Below are 20,467 nucleotides of genomic sequence, written 5' to 3'. Positions count from 1 at the left end.
AAGCTGGCCTTGTTTTTCATTGCAGGCATCAAGCACTGAAAGCACCCCCTCAAAAAGCAGTACATCATCTACAGTATCATTTACTTCATTCATAGACCCTCGGCTTCTACAAATCTCCCCTCCCACCAGTCCTGCGGGATCAACATGTAGTTCTCGTGAGTGTGTTTCCTTTTTTTGTAAATTGTCATGGCTAGTTGGTTGCAAAGAAAAGGAGGCTTCTTTTTTGGCTGTTGAAACCTTAATTTTCTAGTTACTTACTGAAACCATGTTGATGGTGCTGGATTTCAGTGAACTGTTCTGCCCATGTTCCTGATGGAGTATGTCCCGCTCTGTCGTTGCATTATTAAAACACTTATTTATGCATACTTCAGAAACTGTGTAGACATATGGTTCTTGCTAATGCTATCTTAAGTTTTGTGGAAAGTGTTGAAGTACGATGATCCTTGGAGTAGCTTTTAACTTGCTACAAGCAATTCACATGTGAGATGTTTATAAAACCATAAAAAATGAGGGCTGGAAAGGACCTCAGGAGGTTGCATCTAGTCCAACCCCCTGCTCAAAGCAGAACCAGCCCCAGCTACATCATTCCAGCCAAGGCTTTGTCTAGCTGGGTCTTGAAAACCTCCAAGGATGGAGATCCCACAGCCTCTCTGGGTAACCTGTTCCAAAGCTTCACCACCCTCCTCGTGAGAACGTTTCTCCTAAAATCTAACCTAAACTTCCCTTGCTGCAACTTGAGCCCATTGCTCCTTGTTCTGTCATCTGCCCCCGCTGAAAATAGTGTTACGGGTGGCTTCCATTTTTCATGACTCTGTATGTCTTTTCTCCCAGCATCTAGTGCAAAACCAGAACCTGTCAGGAGAGAAAACGCAAGGAAAGGCTCTGTTGTCAATGTCAACCCAACCAATATCCGTCCACAGAGCGACAGTCCAGAAATTCGCAAATACAAGAAGAAATTTAACTCGGAGATCCTTTGTGCTGCTTTGTGGGGTAAGCTTAGATGTAGACAGGTATATGTACAGGTAAAAAACAGATAGGGAGCGTATTTCTGACAGTGCCTGCTAAGTTAAGATTTTACATTGGTTTATTGCATTGTTTGTTCCAAAGTGATTCATTGGCTACATGCCTACGCACTGTTCAGTTGAACCCACCCCAGAGGTGGAAGGTGAAAGCCAGATGAATTACTGTTGAGTTCCCTACAGCAGGGTGGGAGGACACATTGGTTAGGGTGCAGAATTAATATCTTACTCATAGAAAAAGCCAAGGGATCATAATTTCCTCCCATAGGATCAAGGTTTTCAAGGTCTTGTCAGAGAAATTCCCACAGTGAGTTGCATGATACTTAGTTTATCTTCCTTAGTAGAATGAAGTGCAGAGGTTTGCCAAGTGATCCCTCAAGTGGCAGTAATTCCAAATGTAAAACCTTTGCAGTTCGTGCCCTGCCCTCACATCTACCTGCTCCATGGAGTCTTTCTGTGGGCACGTTATCAGCTAGAGACTCGCACAGATCAATATTCTTGTCTTACTTTGATCCTGTGAAAACATCAGTCCTGCTTTCACTGACTTCCCAAGAGGGATCCCTTGTAGGATCACCCTTTTACAAAGGGAACCTCTAGCCATAGCTTCAGTTGGTGCCAATCTAATTCCAGTGGAGTTGTCCAGTTTAACCAGTAAGGACCTGGTCCCCATTTCTCAGTGCCCATATGCTCAGATTGTTTTAATCATCCATCTAACAAGAAAAGCATGAGGTCCGAGGAGCTGACACAGTATTTTCCCTCCAGTTGAGCCTGAGCTTGAAATGAAAAATAAAATTTAAAATAAAATGGGAGAAACATTATCCAAAGGAAATGCAAATTTCCAGTTTACAGCTTCACGGGTTCTGCTTCGTGTGTTTAAAGAAGGCCAAGATTTTAAATTAAGAACAGAATTGCGTAGCAAGGTCTGTAATTATGTGCGTGCTCAGGCTGAAGAGTCCCAGGTCCTCGGCAGAGCGTTGCCAATACAAATGTTTGCATCTTGCAGTGCGATACCTTATGCTGTTTCATTATTTCCAGTAGAACCTACCAATTAGGAAATGTACTGATCGTGCCAGCCAAACAGATTTCTTGTTCCAGGTAAATCAGTTTGTCAGCAGTTCACTGGAGCCTTAACTTCTGTGGGAGCAATTAGTTTTTGGATTAATTAATTCTTTTAATTTGGTGTTCAGAACTATCTTTAAAAACACAGAATACTTTACACTTGAAAAACCCACCTCCTAGCATCTGTTATCCTTTTTCTATTACATTCTGCACATCTCATGGAATTTGAGGGTGAAGTTTTGGGGCTGGTTTGTATATCCAAAGGGACAATGAAATCATCCTCCATAATACTGAGAGGGTTAGTAGAAATTGTGTGACGGTCACAGTTGGTGTTGGAAGTTCTCATCCACAAAACATTTTCCTTGCACTTTAAGTACAGGTTGACTTCATCGGAAGTACTTAAGATGACGTCACAGGGGTACTTAAATATTATGCTAGGGAGGGGCCCGAGTGTATCCTTACAGGATCAGATTTTTTAAGTCACTTAGATCAGGAGGTTGACTGAATAGTGATGGAGAAAATACGAGTCGAGTTTAAGAAACAGAAGACTGAAGGGAATCAATTACAGAAAAGCAATTACAGTTGAAACGGGCTGTGCTTCAGTGGATGATTTATGGTTGTTTTTCATTTATTAACAGGAGTAAACTTACTAGTGGGCATGGAGAATGGGCTGTGGCTGCTGGACAGAAGTGGTCAAGGACGAGTTTACTCACTGATTTCAAGGAGACGATTCCAGCAAATGGATGTTCTGGAAGGACTCAATGTGCTAATTACCATCTCAGGTTTGTTTGCTGTCTAAAAGTAGCTGTTCCACTGTGGGGTGGGAAGAAATTACAAAGAATTAGGTTGTAAAGTAGGTTATACACTTGATTCCTGTAGGACACCGTAAAGGAGCTGTTCACAGGAAAGTACATTTGTATTGTCTTCACTTGCTAAGACCTCCTTGTTTCAGATTCAGAGGAGATTCAGGACATTTTACTACCTGTTTAATATGTCAAATGGTCTGTGGGGATATACAAACTGGCTGCATCCAGACGAGCAGGGGCGCACGATTTGTGGTGCCGCAAAACGCATGCAGTAAATGGTAAAATATGCTACAAATTTCTAGTGCAGTGGCAAAATTTGCTCCTGGGATTCCCTGGTAGCAAAAAAAGTCACTGGGGAAAAGAAAAAAAAATGGCACAAACCACGCAAAAAAAGTGGGTATCAAACAGAGGCCTGACCCTCCAGAGCAATGCTCTGGATGCCAGCCAGGCCTCTGTGCTGTCTGAGTTGTTCTCCTGCTGCTCCAAGCATACTACCAGGCCACCAATGTATATTGCTGAGGCCAGCACAGATGCTGGCCCCAGCCTCCAGCTCTCCCTGGCTGAATAGCTGGGAAGAGCTGGGCAAGGGCAGTTTGCCCACAGTGGGACAATTTGTCCCTCAATAAAGCACACATGCAGGGGCGTGCACTCAGGCACAAAGTAGCGGCCACAACTTCTATTTGTGCCGCTGCCAGCTCATGCCCCTACTTGTCTGGATGTGGCCTGTGTATTGGACTCTTAAAACTTACTGGCTACAATCATCCCATTGTTTCTGAGTAAGCCTGGGTTTATTCGTTGTATAATATTACCGTACAGCCAACAAGCTACAAAATCAAGCCATTCCCTGCCCTGCAAACTAGTATCAGTGCTGTGTTACTTAACCAAAACAACATCTGCATCTCCTGTGTACATAAGACTGCAAGAATTGCTGAGGTCTATGACTTCCATTGACCTTAGGGGGAGTTAAGGATGTTCAGTGCTTTACAGGATCAGAACGTCACACAGATAGGGATGAACTAGCTTCTTTTAATATGCTGACTAGACGCAGCATATGTATGTGGTGGGAGAAACCTCCCTAAGGTTCGTTGTCTAGCTGTAATTTGATAGACAGACAACGCGGGTAAAGAAAGACAGCTGTTTATTTGCTCGAGCAAAGACCATAAAGCCAGCAAAAGGCAAAATGGCCCCCCCTCAAGGGTGAGGCGATCTTTTATACTTATTACAATAAGGCAAGACTTACAGGGTTAACAAAAAAGCAATATTTGGGCGGTGCTTTACAAATCTTTGTAACAGCATATTTCTATTAAGCTGAACTAGCACTTTTTTAAAAGCTAAAAGTTAAATAACAGTAACATTATAATACGTTAGCAAAACCTTACACAGTAGTAGATACTTCTCAAGGACACAACCACTGCACCCAGAACAATGGTTTCCCTGTCTTATCTTACTTCTTGCTGTAGCTGATTTTTCAGCACACAGACACAGATCCACTTTTTAACTCAGAAAATGCTTAATACAGTTAAAATGATTACATGACACAAGCAAAGGCTTAGCTATCATTCTGCCTTGCGGTCAGCTGCATTGCTAGGCCACAGGTCATGCCTTGTATTCAGCTGTAAAGCTAATACTTCTTAATAATCCAAATTATTGTAAACCTAACAGTATGCTATCAGAAAACTATTCTATTTCAGGGTAATAACAAACCTGCACACTACATGTAGCACAGGTGAAAACTATACTTCCCTGATGGCCTATGTCCAAATTTCTATGTGATGCAACATCTGGAGCCTTTTTCCAGTCTAGATTACTATATACCTTATATGCCTCTGACATCCAAAGGTAAAGAAGGATGAAATAAATACCTCAACCAGGAAAAGAGAATAGATGTTATCACAAGAGGCTGTAAAGTAATCAGAGCTAAAGAAATGTATCTATTCAGAATGGCTTTTTAAGGAAATGTCTGTATTTCTCCCTTTGCCCTGGGAGAGCCTTTTTAGGTGCAAACGAAAAAAATAAAATTCTATGGTGGAGGAAAGACTGTTGCATGAAAACTTGGGAAAGAGGCAAAAAATATAAGTGCAGATATGGAGAGGGCTGGCATGTCATTGGTGTATCAATCTCTATGTAAGATGTCAACACAAAACAGTATTACCTTCTACACTGATAGCCTCTCTTCTCACATGGCCCAGCTTGTAACAGTAAAAGCTCCCTGCACTGGATCATGTAAGCTCCAGCAAATGAATACTGCAGGTTTGCACTGCACAGAATTAAAATAGTATATCTCACCTTCTCTCCTGTAAATGTCAGGTAAAAAGAATAAGCTGAGGGTTTATTATTTATCATCGTTAAGAAACAAGATTTTGCACAAAGATCCAGAAGTGGAGAAGTGACAAGGCTGGGTGTCCGTGGGAGACTTGGAAGGCTGCATACACTACAAAGTCGGTAAGCTTCATTTGGTTCATCCTAAATCTCTCTACACAGCTCCTCTCAAGCACTCCCCTCCTCCCCACCCTTTTTTTTAACCTGTTTGTAAAAATTACACATGGGCTTTAATGGATTTGAGCTCTCTTCAAACTCCCCTGCTGTGTATCATGGACTCTTCGTTCCTTTTAATTCCAGATTGTTCCTGCCTTTGTAGCCATTACTACGACAACATGGTGTTATTAGCTGCAAAGCCTAGCTAAACTGAATGGTAGCTGTGTGTGGTTGCTCAGGCAATGATTTCAGTGCTCTGATCGGCTGGCATCCGATCTGTGCTGACATTTTTCACCTCCCTGATAACAATCTCCTTTATTAGCCCTGAATACCTGCTGGTAAATTAGAAACAGCATCTATGGGATGTCTGCAGATAACTGATTGTGTTGGGTGTTCTCCAGTTCACCCTTGTGTTGTATATTATACAAGAACCAAATATACATTTTTAAAGTTACACTACACTTAAGTGACTATAAAATGCAGTTAATGCCAGAGTAGCTGAAAAATCTTTATTCAGCCTCTGGCTCAAACAGCTCTTGAAGATGAACACCAGTAGGGTGTGATGTTGTTATAATGTTAGCACCCTGATGGGCACTAGAGCAGAATATAAAATAGATTTGATTATATTTAAAGGAGCTGTATTAAAATGGCACCTCCCCAAGCAGTGTAGCAAAATGATGTCTGTGGGGTTGTGAAGGATGGGATAATGGCAGAGGTCTTATACTCTGTCTTATTTCTTTTGCTTTTACAGCACAATACTTTAAAATTGCCATAGTCAATGACTAAATTGAAGAGAAAAAGTGAAATGATATATGGGAACCTGTAGTTATTTTCATAGTAGTCTTGCTGAAACTCCATTTATCTTGGCTCTAGCTACTTGTTTTTACGTTTATAAAAAAAAAAAAAAAAAAAAAGGGTTCCTAGATTTAAATGCACATTGCTTTGTAACTACTGGGCGGATGAGTGAGAGTTATACAATCCCGTAACTCAGCTGAACAAACATTGGAGCAGAAGGCTCTCTCTGAGCCACAGAAACTGTCGCTCCCTCGGAGTGCCCCCTGCTAGCTCTGGACAAAAAGCCCATTAGAATAGTTTCACCTTGCAACTTTCAGTTGGCCAGAGTTTGGTTACACCTGCTGAGGCTGTGGAGAAGCCCTTGGAGTTTGCAGAGCACACCCCCTATATAATTGCCTGCTCCACTTGCCTCTAAAGCAAGCTTGGCTGCTTATAAAATTGGCTGCAAGCTGTTTGGGGAGAGCAGCCGCTATTATTTTCCTGTTGGCAAATCCTTGCATGTTCTGACCTTTGCCCTTATGGCTGTTTTTTTTTTTTTTTCCGTAGAGAGGAAGAAAATGATATTTTTACTTCTCTCTGCCTAGACTGGAGGGTCTCATTGCTACCCCAGGCTTGTCCAACCCCATCCACTCACCGAACTGCCTCTAGGTACCAGTGTAAAATGCAGAGGGGCTGAGTGGCATGGGCTCAGCCCTCCCTCTTCTCTTGGTGCTGAGCTGTCACTCACTTGTGTAACACCTGCATCCTTTTCGAGAGCCTGGCTCTAATTTTCAATGCAAACACTGAATGTGCAATGGGAAGAAAGGGAATATGTAAGCTCTGTTCTGTTTCCAAGGCAAATGCTGAGGATTAACATGAAGCACACAGAAGGGCTCAGTTTGCTGTGCAGAGTTCTGCATTTGCTGGGAAGGATCCCAGTGAGGTTAATCAACTTGGAGAATTGTTCCCTTCATAAGTGGCCTGTGATCTCAAAACACTGGGAATCCACTACTGCTCCAGTGCATGGAGAGGTAACCTCCATATGGACGCTGAGATGAGAATAAAGCCTAAAAAGTAGCCTCTGTCTGTCACTGTTCTTGTAACTGTACATGAGAGGTGAGGGATAGCATACCCAACAAAGCTAATGTGCGTTTTAATATTTTTTTTTATATCAAATCCTTCCTAAAATTATTATTATTATTCAATTATTTCAGAAAGGATTTACCCAGTCATTTCTCTCTGATCCCTTCTGCAGCCAAATGCTAATGCTGATTCCCATCTCAGTAGATAGAAATAAAAGTAGAGTCAGTTTATTTAGGTGACCAAGTCCCTCATGATTGGATTTTCATTATGTTTGTACAGCAAAGTGGGCCTAGGACCTCCAATGCCAATAGAAAACCAGCCAAGTAAGAAACGTGACCAATGATGTGCAGAACTGGTGGTGGGATAAGTTTTTCCATCCTCAGCTCGTGCCATAAGAATGCAATAGAGGATGTAACCTCTCTGAGCCTTTAGTATGGATGTAATATATTTGCTTCATTCATAGGGGTGTGTAACAGGACCAGACCCCATGGGTGGCTATGACCCTGGTGACCACATGGCTCCTCAGACCACCCTCCTTCTTCCTCCCACCTACCATGCCTTGATGGTATTATTTTATTGTAGAAAGGAGGCTGCCCCAGGGTCCCAGAGCAAGCCCCAGCCTGCTTTGGCCTTCCTTTACCCGGCTGGTCCCCCAGTCCTATCCTTTAAGCCCTAAGTGAGAGCCCTCCTGACCTCGTCTATGCCCTTAAGGGCTATCTGTGACCACCTTCCTCCCCTACAGCCACACCGTGCTTCGCAGATTGGTACTTCAAGCTGTCCACTGGGCCCCTTGGCCCTTGCAAGGCCCTCTCTTTTCTCTGGGTCTGACTCTAATCCATGCTATGGCTTTGGCCCCAGCCTTCTGGGCTCCTGGCCCTCGCATGGTGGCTGTAACCCTATCCCAGCCCTCTGCTTTCTGGGTTCCTGACCCCAGGCCAGGCTGTTTTTGCTACCCCAGTCTTCTGACTCCAGACCAGACTTCTGTCACTGGCCTGGCCTCTCTTAGCCTCAACCCACAGCCCTCTGGGTCCTTGACCCCAGGCTAAGTGCCCACCAGGCACCCCTCCATGGCCTCCTTACCTCCCCTGTAGCCACAGCCCCATCCTCTGGTTCTTAATAAGAACATGTATGCAACATAAACATAAGCAAGCTGCCTTGCAAGCTAAAAGTCTTCCCACCCCAGCTCAGTGTCCCCACGAGCCATACCTCCCTTGGAGCCCTCTCATCCTAGCTCTCTTGGGTGGCTTGGGTGCCTGCCGGGCTGCCTCCTGCAGCCCTCCTCTCTCAGGAGCTCCTCTCCCTGCTACCTGCCTGGGCTCAGGTGCTGGTCTTACATGCCTCCAAAGTCCCAACCCTTCCTGCCACGTTGGCTCTTCAGCCACCCACTGGAGTTTCCCTTTTGGCCTGATGACCAGCTTGCCTTTCCTTGCTACGGCTTAGCTCAGCTTCTCACAGCTTCCACTTCTGGACTCCCTAGATGTCTGCCTCTTAGCTGCTTGCCGTGGAGCAGCGAGTTACAGGACAGTCTCCCCAGGTGCTAGCTCCTACCCTGGGCTGCTTGCTTTCTGGCAGCTAGCTCTCTAGCAGCTAGCCTGCTTCCTAGCCACCCAGGTGCCAGCCCCCACATAGCAAGCTTGATTTGCTGCTCTCTCCTTTAAAGTAACAGGAACTTTTGGCTCCCTGTTACAGACTGGTGTGAGGACTAATCCATTTGTAAAGTTATTTGATACCAACAGGGCCAAGAGGCATACAAGGGACAGTCCTCTGCCCACTGAAGACTTCCATAATGGAAAAGTAAATGAACATGAGCTCAGACTGTAGGTGTAACTTATTGCAATAGCCTAACCCTGGGTTTATGCTCTTCCAGTCTGGGAATAGAAAATGACCACGTGATCCATATATCCAGTCTGAAGAGCTTGCTTACTGTTATCAAATGCCATTAACACACTACTTAAAAGCAGGATACAGACCTGTCTGTGCCTCTGTATACCCACCTGTGAAAAGTTTGAATGCTGGAAAGCAGCTCAGGCTGAAGAGGAGTCACGGCTTCATTAAAATAATAATAGTTTTGCATTGCCTCCTTCCTGTGGAGGCAGCCACTATATCCCTTTACCTGCCAAGTGACTGCCTGAGCCCCATCCTCTATGTGCTCCTGAGTCTGAGTAATGTTACTTGTGTGTAAATGTGTTTATGGAATCAGGACCATGTATCAAATGCTTTTTAAGACACTGACTTGTCTTTATTGTATGCAAAGTACTTAGCACCCATTTGGGTGCTACATAGTAAAAATAGTAAGCAGTGGCTGTATCATTGAAAGGTTTTGACCTGTAAGCTCACAGTCAAAGAAATATTCATTGTAAGTAATGTTACTTACATTGAATATCAAAAGCCACATTCTTATGCTTTAATTAACTGAACATGACTGTCCACAAATAATCTCTGCGAAATTTTAGGGTGTGTATAAAATCATCAAATCTGAGCCCCAAGTATTTCCAATGCGTGTCTCTCTGAAAGCAAAATAATTCTTCCTTTTATATTGTAGTGAAATATGAGAGAATCAAATTTCTTGTTGTTGCTTTGAAAAACTCCGTCTAAGTCTATGCTTGGGCTCCAAAGCCGTATCACAAATTTATGGCTTTCAAGGTGAGTAGACTGCCATCTCGGTTTGAACATGCCATTATCACTTTCTGTTCGTTTCTGCTTGTGTTGCTTTGTGTTACATTTATTTTTAATTAAGGAGTGAGCGGACACACTTTTTAGATCCTTTAGACAACTGCAAATGCCAGTTCTCTCATAAATACTTCAGATATGGTTTCACAAGAAGTGACCAGTTTTTGTAGTATCTTATTTGAAAATATGTTTGGATACCAAAACAAAATTCTCCCTCACATCCTCAAGTTAGGGAAATGAGTGAAAAGGGTGGAAATTTCAAAAGTTCTTACAATGGGCCTTGTTTGAAAAACGAGGGAGTTTTAGGGGCCCTTGATGATGATGGTCCACACGTCCCTATGAAAGTCAGTGGGAGTTGGATACGTAATGCCTTGAGCCTTGTTTTTAGGTATTTGAGCCTGCATCTAAATTGAGTACACATGAAAAGAGGTCATAGTCATAAAAAGAACCTAAAACCAGTCACTCGGGTGTTAATCTTATCAACGCTTTAGGAATATATACCTGATTTTTCTCTTTCAGTCCTTCATTTCACTTCATCACAAACCACTGTCAGTTGACCTGACAGTTGAAAATGGACAACGGTTAAAAGTGATCTATGGCTCATTAGTAGGATTTCATGCCATTGATGTGGACTCGGGATTTGTGTACGATCTGTACTTGCCGACACACGTAAGATACTTGTCATCTGAAATAATCGAGTCATTTCCATCTTTTTCTCATGGATGTCAATTAATAGTGACTGGCTGAATATTTTGGACCTTATTTTGGATCTTCTGAAAAAACAGGGTCTGGGCTAGGAACACAGTGTTATTGTTCCAGCACTTTAAGGTCTCCAAGATTCAGTTTTATGATCTATTTCCTATGCCTGATCCCTGTTTTTCCTGAGGCTTTCTGTAGGTTTATGACTGAGCTAAAGAACATCTAAGCCATGCATTGGGAATGGAGTACCTAGAGCTGCTATGTTAATTAGGTATTTTTTTAGCCTCTTCATAAGTTTTTTTTTTTTATTTATTTATTTATATATATATATTTTTTTTTTAATAGTGATGCCAAGCTGATTAAACTATAATTATATTAACTTGAAAATTGGCCCTGATCAGAAAGGATGTCATAGCAGTTTGTAGAATCCAGTTTGGTCTTTGGATGAATACCACCTTTGTATCGTGATGCTGTACCAAGTTAGAGCACCCATAATGTTAGCAGGAGGAGCTATGTGTAGTCGGTTTCCAGGTATGGGTAAAGTTTACTTCAGCCTTAAGCCTCAATTCCTACGTCTCTTAGCAGATATATGTATAGCTTCCCCCATGAGTAGAGCCAATGTCTCATTTTTAAGTGATTCCAGATCAGATCTTCACTTTTAAAATGGGGTTTGCCCCTCTGATGCTGCACCTGAAATGGAAGCCCCAGTTAAATAAACTTACTGGTTTCCATAGTGCCCAGAGCAACCTCTAAAAACTTAGATAATCCAACAGGGAAATAATTCCTCCAAAAGAGCGAGAGGCCTGATGCTATGTAGTCCAGTGCTATTATTCTGTTTGTAACCTTCTTCTAGCCTGCTGCTGCCTACTTGTATGGAAATGGCCTCAACCAGAAACAGTGCGTTCAGAAACGCATAGAAATATGGGCAGGTAGCAGCCAAATGTTCCAGTCCTGCTATGGTACCTCTACGCTACCGACGCAGCCTCACTGAGATCAGGGGGATGTTGTAGGTACTTGGTTTGGATTACATTGCAAGATCAAAGCCCAGCTACAATATGAAAGAAGCAAATCCTGTGAGTTTGGAGAAATCCAGATCTAGATATGAGCTCTGCAGCATGTGCCTCAAACTAGTTTTATTTGTAAGCATCCTACAGCCTCATTTTCTGGCCAAATGAACTCTTACCATTATGGTATCCTACTCTGGGCAGTCCTACTTAAGAGCATCCCAACCCCGCACAGTCTCCCCCATCTCACCCAGCAAACAGGCCACCCATTCAACTTTGTCAAAAATAGTGTTTGCAGTCACCAGGTACCTTTCTTGATAATTAATGAGTATATGGAATTCCTTGCTATATCGTGGAGGGGACTTGATTCAGATATTAGAAGTAGTTTATTTAATCTAACAGCTAATAGCTGTATTAGTTAAGGCACCATTCAAAGTTCACACCAGTTCATTAATCTGCCCAGGATTGTCTGCACACAGGGATCTTTCTCTTGGTTAAGTCTGGCAAATAATTCAGTGTCAAAGAGATCATTAACGTAATTATCACCCAAGATAAAAGGCAAGGGATAGGGCGAGTCATTTTAATGGATTTAGTTTTGCCACAGACTCCTGATATAATTGTGTACATCTCAAAAGATTTCCCAGGTGAATACCCTGAATTTGGGGCACCCTTCCGAGAACTGCAACTCCATTGGTGTGTCTGCTCTACCGTAAGAGAGCATTTACTAAAAATACATTTTCCCCTAAGAATCCTGGATCTGAAATGTGCTGCTACAGTGGACGGTATCTGTTTGGGTAAATTTGTTATTTTAGGAAACATCTGATAGACTAGATAATTATCTCAAAAAGGCTTCAACAGGCTGAATTGAGATTACACTCACTACCTGCTCTTTTCTCCCCTTCTCTCCCTCTCCCTCCATCTCTTCTCTGCTGCAATTGCTCATGCAAATACCAAGGCAACGCGTTAAAATTGCTTTCCAGCTCTGGATACCTGTTTTAGTGTTAGAGATAGTGGTTGCAGAGACACGGGCTCAAGTGGTTGGCCTGAGTGTATTCAGCTTGGCAAGTACAGCTTCTGTACTTCTTGACTGTTCCTCGTACCCTGACTGCATGCATAAATGTTGGGAAAGACAGATCTGTGTGTTTGTTGACTTGTGAAAGTGACAGTCAAGTTCCATTTGTCTTGTCCTGTGAAAGTGCTGATATCAGGGTACTGCAATGTTTAAGTCAATAAAGGAGAAAGATCTGGTTTCTGATAGTGCTTTAGAAAAGGAATTAGAAAGGCTTATTGTCTGGGGTTTTTTGTTTTGTTTTTTGTTGTTGCCTTGTCTTCAAAATACTTCCCATATAATCCCAACTTGATAGCTGTATACTTATTATAAAGCCCTTTTCATTTGGGAAGTGAGTTGGTTTCTGTGAGCATTTCTGGAGCACTCCCAGCTGCCTGTATACCTTGTGTGGGGTGCATCTTCCCTGATGTGCGTGCACTGAATAGGATTTAAGCAGGCACTTAATGGTTTTAACGAATCTTGTATGTAAAGAAAGGAGAGAGTGTGCAGAAATGCTTGCATTCAGAAAGCTCAGGTGGCTCTTTCAAACTAGCGTAAATATTGTTACATGAAAAGGTTTTAATGAGCTGTTGTTTCAGCTCAGGAGTTCTGCTAAGGTAATCTCAGAGAAAATGCAAGTACTGGGTTCCTAAAACAAGGAGGTTGTATGTGTTATTCCCCCAGCTACATTCGGTCACCAGGTCACTATTTCCATTTCCTCCCCACCCCACCTGTCTCTCACCCATTGCCTCTCGCCCCTCTGACCCTTGCTGTCACGCATTTGCACTTTCACTGACCTGCATCCTTGCACACTGGCTTCTATCCCATCCAGGAGAGCACAAAACAACTGCAGACGCTCCCTCTGCCTGATGAAGTGTGTTCACACTCAACAGTTTATTTACAAAGAAGAATTTTTCCAACTATTTTAGTTGGTTTAATAAAAAAATATCAGATTTACCCAAAGTGTGCCTATATCCTTAGGCCAACAAAGCTACAGCCAACTCCCCTTATCCCCCTGCTCTTACCTACAATCAATTTTGAATTCAAGTACTGCTTACATGCCTTCTGCTGCTTCATATAATACCAGCCTTTCTTGGACAAGCCAGTAAATCTCATGTGTCTCGCATGTTCCTTGGGCTCTTTAAACCAAGGCAGACTTGTAAATATAAAGTGAAATATTGAACATTGACTTCTTTACAAACCTACTATAATATCTAAAAGGGCAGGGAAGCCTAATCTGAAAGTTATCTAGCAAACTATATAGCCTTTCTTAACATGGGGATTTCTTTTACTTTCTCTGAGTTGCGAGCCAGTTGTTTTTATTGCTCTGCCAAGCTACTTAGAAGGATGCAGTCACTAAAATTTCAATCTATTTCCTGATATAAATCTTTGTACAATTTGATTCCAGATCTAGGGAATTATTCACCCACATGCCATTATCATCCTCCCCAATACTAATGGAACAGAACTTTTACTCGCCTATGAAGATGAAGGAATCTACATTGATATATATGGGCACTTCACAAAAGAAACTTTTACAGTGGGTGGAGATGCCAGCCTCTGTAGGTATGTATAAAAAATAGCACTTAGTTCAATGTAAGATTCAGCTCTATGAAACCTTGACTTCTCTATTAGCTTTTTATCCATCTGAAAGCGTTTGTGTGGCACATTAAGCAATTTCTGGGCAAAACAGATGGCTAAAGCACAGAAAGATTTATGTGCATTTCTGTAGATGTATATGACAAGCCCATGATTTTATATAAAGCTCTCTGCATTTGGACCTGAGTTTGGGTCTGAGTTGTATTAATTTCATAGTGTTTATTCTATAAAGGGTTTACTGCACAGGCAGAGATTGCTTAGAAGAATGCAGCCTTCCAACAGGTTATTATTTTTTCTTGTACCTGGTATTCATTTAAGTGAGTTACAAAGGGGAAAAAAGTGATGGTTCCTAGAGTCCACCGCTTAAAAAAAAAAAAAAGTCATAATACGTAGAACATACGATAATTTAATATATCAGTGAACATAACGTCTTGTTATTGGTCCTTTAACTATGTCATCCCCCATTCAGAATACAGCAGATCAGAGAGCACTCTCAACAGGCTCTCACCGATCCCCATTTCCATCTGGTCTTCTAAATGCTGGAAATCAAGCTTTCTTTTTAGTCAGACATTTTCTTTCATTGAGTTTCCAATTGTTATTGATGGGGCTAAGAACAAAGAAAAGCTGCACGTGGCAGGTTTTTGTATCTGTAAATGTCACCTAGCGTTTTTTGGCTTTCCATGGCCCTGCCTTTATAAAGGGTAGGGGAGCTGCATGCAAACCATAGTAAAACCAACCCTGGCAACAGTTCATTGCAGGCTATAAGGACAGATTTGAGCATCATGATCCTGATTCTCTGCACATTTCCAATTGGGTAAATCTGGAGTGATTCCATTGAAGTCAGTAGAGTTATGCCAGTTCAAAACCAGGGTAAGGAAAAGGCTCATCTTTTCCAGCTGCTGTTGAGAGCATGGAGCATATCTCTGTCTTGAACTCTGATCTCTGTGGCACCTAATTTGTTGCCTCCACAGCTCTGAACAGCAAAATCAATATATTTCTGTTATGGAACTATGTTCCTTTTCTATATACTAAACCATATTTTCTTTCTCCTCTTAACTTTCCAACACAAATCCAGAGCTGCAGAGTATATTTAAAACACATAAAGTACATTCGTCTCTATACTGTCTTAATCTTTAATGACCTCGAATATGTGAAGTTTCACATCTCACAGTCTAATGTAAGGAGCACAGTGTGCAATAATCAACTATGAAAGAACCATTATCCAGGAAGGTTAAAAAAAGAAAAGTTTTAACAGTGTGTGTTGCATCTAATTGGCAACTGAATTGAAAAATGAGTTGGGAGGGGAGAACAGCCTGCAGAAAACATTGTGGCATAGAAAATACCATCCTGAATAGGCACAGTAAGCTCTTAGGAAGGGCATAGTATTAAGATGGCTTTATAAACCGTGACAATTTATTCAAAGTGACGTTGGCGTATATCTGATCTCCTTAAATATTTAAGCTCTAGTTTGCCTTCCTACACAGGCATAATTGATTTGTACTCATCTTTTTCCCTTTGGGAAGGAGCAGAAATTTCAGACTGGCTTTGTTTACCTGCTGTGCTGCCCAGAATTGTCCCTGATCTCATGTTTAATGATCTTTAAACACAGATCAAGTTGCAACTATCATAACATGTTCTGATTGCCTAATGTTATATGTTATGTGCTACCAATGGGCTTGGTACTTGATAACTAGCTAAGACACAGCAATTCTTTTAAAGTTCAGATACGTTTACATAGGAATCTCTGGAGATGTGTGTAAGGTATGGAAATGATTTGTAAGGAACAAGGGGCTTTGTGGCCTTTCACTTTAGAAATAAAGATGTTGCAGAATGGTTAGCATAAATCACTACTCAGATGTTGTGTTCTGAAACCACAGGATTTGTAGATTTGAGCACCAGCCAGGGACAGAAATTACACATACACTAGGTAAGTGATCAGAAACTAGTTCAAATCTGTAACACAACAGGGCTAGGGACAGACATTAAAAAGCCTGAGCCTGGGTTGATTCAATCTTTGCAAGTTAGTCTAACCTGGCTAGGCTGAACCAGTTTGTAAGTATACAGACATCCCCTCTGGACTGAAGAAATGCAGGCACATACCTGCAATGGCTCAGGCTAGAAGCCAGGGGGTGCTAGAGCAGCCTTCCCTCCCTTATATAGTGCTGAGTTGAGAAGGGGGAGGGGGGCGTGACAGACAGGACAAAGTGTCTGCTTAGGGCTTGTTGGAGCTAATCAACAAGCCCTAAGTGAACACTTTGTCCTGTCTGCTTTGCACAGCCACCTCTCAGCATTAGTTAGCATACCATGTGCTGGCTACAGTCTGTGCTGTGGGAGAGAGGAAGGGTGGGGGGGACGATGCAGGAGGAAACCAGGTAGATGCCACTGTCCCTGCAGTCTCTGCCAGAGCTGCAGCCAGGGAGCAGAGGGGCGAGGCCAGCCCAGCTCTGGAGCAGAGAGCCCCACCCAGGGCTGCAAAGCAACTGGGATGTTGGGGACTCTGATTTAAGTTGCTGGGGGTCTGGGACAGACATTGCATAAACCAGTTTGATCCAAATCAGTAAATTCTGATACTACATTCAGCCAGGTTTATCTCAAACCAGTTTCGGCCATTTCGAACCATTCAAACTGGTTTATGTGCACTGAACACGTGTTCTGTTACAGGTTTAAACCAGTTTCTGATCACTTAAACCGGTTTATGTGTAATGTCTGTTCCTAGCCCAGAAGTGCAGCACACACAAACTGCTCTCAAAATGGCCACCTGGTTTAAGATAGACCTGGATGGATGTAGTATCAGACTTCACTGATTTAGGTTAAATTCGTGTATTGAACGTCTGGTCCCAGATCCCCTCCAGATTCAAGTTTAATGCACAGTCCCCCAGCATCTCCCCTGTAAACCCCCACCCCCTTGCAGGGTGGACAGGCTAGCCTTGGCCCAAGCTGTCTGCTCCAGCCGAGCAGAGGCATGCTCTAGCACTCCCCCCTCCCCCCCCCCCCCCGACTTCTGGCTTGGGCCACTACAGGCATATTGCCTGCATTCCTGCATTTCCAGAATCAAAAGTGAATGTCTGCTCACTTGCTGATCAGTTCAATCTACACAGGTTAGACTAACCTGTGAAGATTGAATTGATTCAGCCTCGGTCTTTTTGACTGTCTGTACTTATCCCCAGTAGTTCAGAATGTTATTTCCAGAAAATCCAGAGTTCGGGGGGAATGTTTTAAAAGCAGAAGGCCAACGAAAGGGATTGGTCGCTTACCTGCCCTTTGTGTCTTCTCAAACCCCACCTCCTTGGTTATTTGAATTAGCAGACTAAAATTGATCCTAACTTTGCTCCCAACTCAAATCAAATCCTCAGCATCAGATCAGTCTTTTAGCTATTTTCTTTTAAACATGGGCTTCCCAATCAAGTCCCAGTATTTTCTTGCCCCTCTTGAGTTCTTGTGTCTGGACAAAAAGGCACTAAAATGTTAGGAGAAACTTGGCCCACTGGATTTATTGTTCAAGCAAACCTCAGAAAACCTTGCAAGTTTCCCTTGAAATGTCCAGGCTTAAACGGATTCCGACATGTTCTGTGTGATTCTCACCTGAACTGCATATTGAAGTTTTCCTTCTATTAATTTTTCACTTCATTTTCCAAAGGGGAAGAGGTTTTGTGTTATGCAAGGCTTCCAGCTAGCCATCATTTGCTTGATCCTTCACGTATCTTCTGATTTCTTTACAAATGATTTCACATGATAAACTCAGTCTAGATTGTTAAGAGATTGAGAAAGGTGGCAAACTCTTATGGTATTACTGACAGATCTAGGGCGGGGAAACTAAAGATAGCAGCTACTAGTTATCTTCAAAGTCAAACCTCTTTGACCAAGCCATTAATTAGAAATTGGAACATAGACGCTCAGATCCAGTTGGAAATTAAAATAGTAGAGCTACTCTTTCTTTATGTGATCTTGAAGATATTTCAATTATATAATGCTAAAAACAGAGTTGTAATGTTTTCTTTATGTAAAAAAAAAAAAAAAAAAAAAAGGTTTAAGAAACACCAAGCTGATAGGATTTGGGAACTTTTTGCCCTCTTGGATTTGTTGAGATTTATTTAAAGAGTAAATTGTTGGTGGGGATTGAGATAAAAGTAGTTATTCTTCACCTTATGCCTTTAGGAAACAGAAATGATGTTGATGCTGAGAAATGAATTACACTAGCGAAAAGCAGGCAATAATGATGTGTTGACACACTTTGTCAATCTGTGGAATAATTGCAGTCCAGTTCAGGCAAAGGAATCAGTTGGCTGTCTTTGAATATTTTTTACTGTCTGCGGGCAGTTTGGAGCTCTTTTTGCAGCTGTCCCTAGAATTTCAGTGCGTTAGTTGGGTCAGGGCTGTCTGACCCTGAAGGGGCCAGGGGCAGCAGGCCTCTCAAGCCAGACTAGAGGGGACGATGGGCTGGAAAGAAGGTCAGGAGTTTTGAGTCCTATTGTGTCCAACATTTTTTTTATGGCTTTATTTTTTTCCCCTCCTCTTAACCTCCACACCACGTTTTTAGTTGACACTTGTCGTTTCCGTGAATGTGGGCTGAGTGAGCCCAATGTTGGTGCTACTTTGCAGAAGGAACATTGAGCCAGGAGCTCCTTTCTCCCTGTTAGACAGTGTCTATCAGTTCCATACTATATAGGGACCTGAATCTGAGCTAACTACACCTGTATATATTAGATAGTAGATCCAGTGATGTCAGTGAGAAGACACCAGTAGAAAACGGTGTAACAGGAACTACAGTTCACAGTTGTTCTTTCCTAGATTGTATATACAACAGGCATAATCCTTGACAGAATGGTCTCCATATTAACACTGTGTGTGTGTGTGTGTGTGTGTGTGTGTGTGTGCGTGTGCACGCGCACACATGCACACACACCCTTATACCAAAGTAAGTGTGCCTTACTCTGAATCATCTTAATCTATACTGAAAATGGACTAGGTGAAACCCGAAAAGGTATTTTTATTCTGGACTAGTTAATTGGGAATTGCTGTTCTGCTTTAAATTTACACCCTACCCTAATTCAGATAGTCTTCCCTGTGTAAACCAACCCTTATATATCAGTAACACATCAGTAAATAAGGTGGAGGATATTTTTTGAGTTTATATGAGTTTATGGGTAGCCATAATAAACTCGGGGAAAAACTTCTGCTGCTGCAGAGATGTGTTTTATGCCACAAAGATTTTGATTGAAATTTCCCTGCATCAGTTGACAAGTTAAGGTCTCAGGTATATTGACCTGCCAGCAAAACAAAATGGCTGGATTTAAATAAGGGGCCTGATGTGTCCTTATAGCATACTTCTATTATACAACACTGCAGAGAAATCTGGTCTCATCTAAAGACGATGATAGTGCTGTGCCCAGTCACCAAAGGATTTCTATCTTGCCTGACCGTAGGTTATAACACAGTAGAATTAAGATGTTCTTGAGAGCTTCAAGGTCACTGGCAAATTGAAGTCTGCCAAAAGCTTGACTATAGCTGACTGATATACAGACATGGGATATTTGACAACACTAGTGCAGGTTACTTGTGGTGTGAAGCAGAAGAATGAGGACTGTCAGTGGATTATATTCTTATTCTTGGACCAGCATGGGAAATATTTATATTAGCTGGGTAGCTATAACATGAGTTTCTTTGGTTTTTTACTGCTATTTGTATGAGCTGGTCTTGTGGTCCTAGCATCATACTGTTCTGGTGTGTATTATAGCTGTGGAGCAGGGATTCTTAACCAAAGCGTCCTGGTCCTGTTTGCAGAGATGCACCCCTGATCAGATTCCCCAGCTATGCCTCTCTGCAAACGGAAACCCCAGAATCCAACTCGGGGGACACCTTTGCAAATGAGAGACCCTGGGAAGAACCCTAGAAGTGGGGCTGGAAGAGACCTCCAGAGGTCATCTAGTCCATCCCGCTGCCTGAGGTGGGATCATCCCCGTCCAAGCCATCCCACACACATCCATAATCTAACCTCTTTATAAAACTACCCTCAACCCTGACACAAATAAATAGCACCTTAACCTGCTACAGGGAAAGCTGGGGGACCACGGCAGCTGATGTCCTGTTTCTATAAAAAGTTGTTATTATACACTCAAGAGGTCCAAGGAAGAGGACCATGCCCCTCACTGAAAAGGAAGGTGTTTGCAGTCAATGATGATCTGACAATGGAATAAAATTTGTTCCTGACCCCAAATATGGTGCTTGGTCTGA

General features: G+C 42.4%; 1 protein-coding gene across 1 annotated transcript in view; it reads left to right on the top strand.

The window, feature by feature from the left end:
• LOC106738559 (mitogen-activated protein kinase kinase kinase kinase 4) overlaps positions 1-20,467 on the top strand; it is an 83,643-nt gene that overhangs the window by 51,297 nt on the left and 11,879 nt on the right. Inside the window, 8 exon segments of the mRNA XM_059718149.1 lie at positions 26-155; positions 832-990; positions 2,717-2,860; positions 5,192-5,326; positions 9,759-9,859; positions 10,406-10,555; positions 14,046-14,170; positions 14,172-14,203. Of these exon segments, the coding sequence (XP_059574132.1) occupies positions 26-155; positions 832-990; positions 2,717-2,860; positions 5,192-5,326; positions 9,759-9,859; positions 10,406-10,555; positions 14,046-14,170; positions 14,172-14,203 (976 nt within the window).

The sequence above is a fragment of the Alligator mississippiensis genome, chromosome 15 (assembly GCF_030867095.1).
Source record: "Alligator mississippiensis isolate rAllMis1 chromosome 15, rAllMis1, whole genome shotgun sequence".
Taxonomy (NCBI): Eukaryota; Metazoa; Chordata; order Crocodylia; family Alligatoridae; genus Alligator; species Alligator mississippiensis.
The sequence above is the reverse complement of the archived record's forward strand: the minus strand, read 5'-3'. Positions and strand labels throughout refer to the sequence as shown.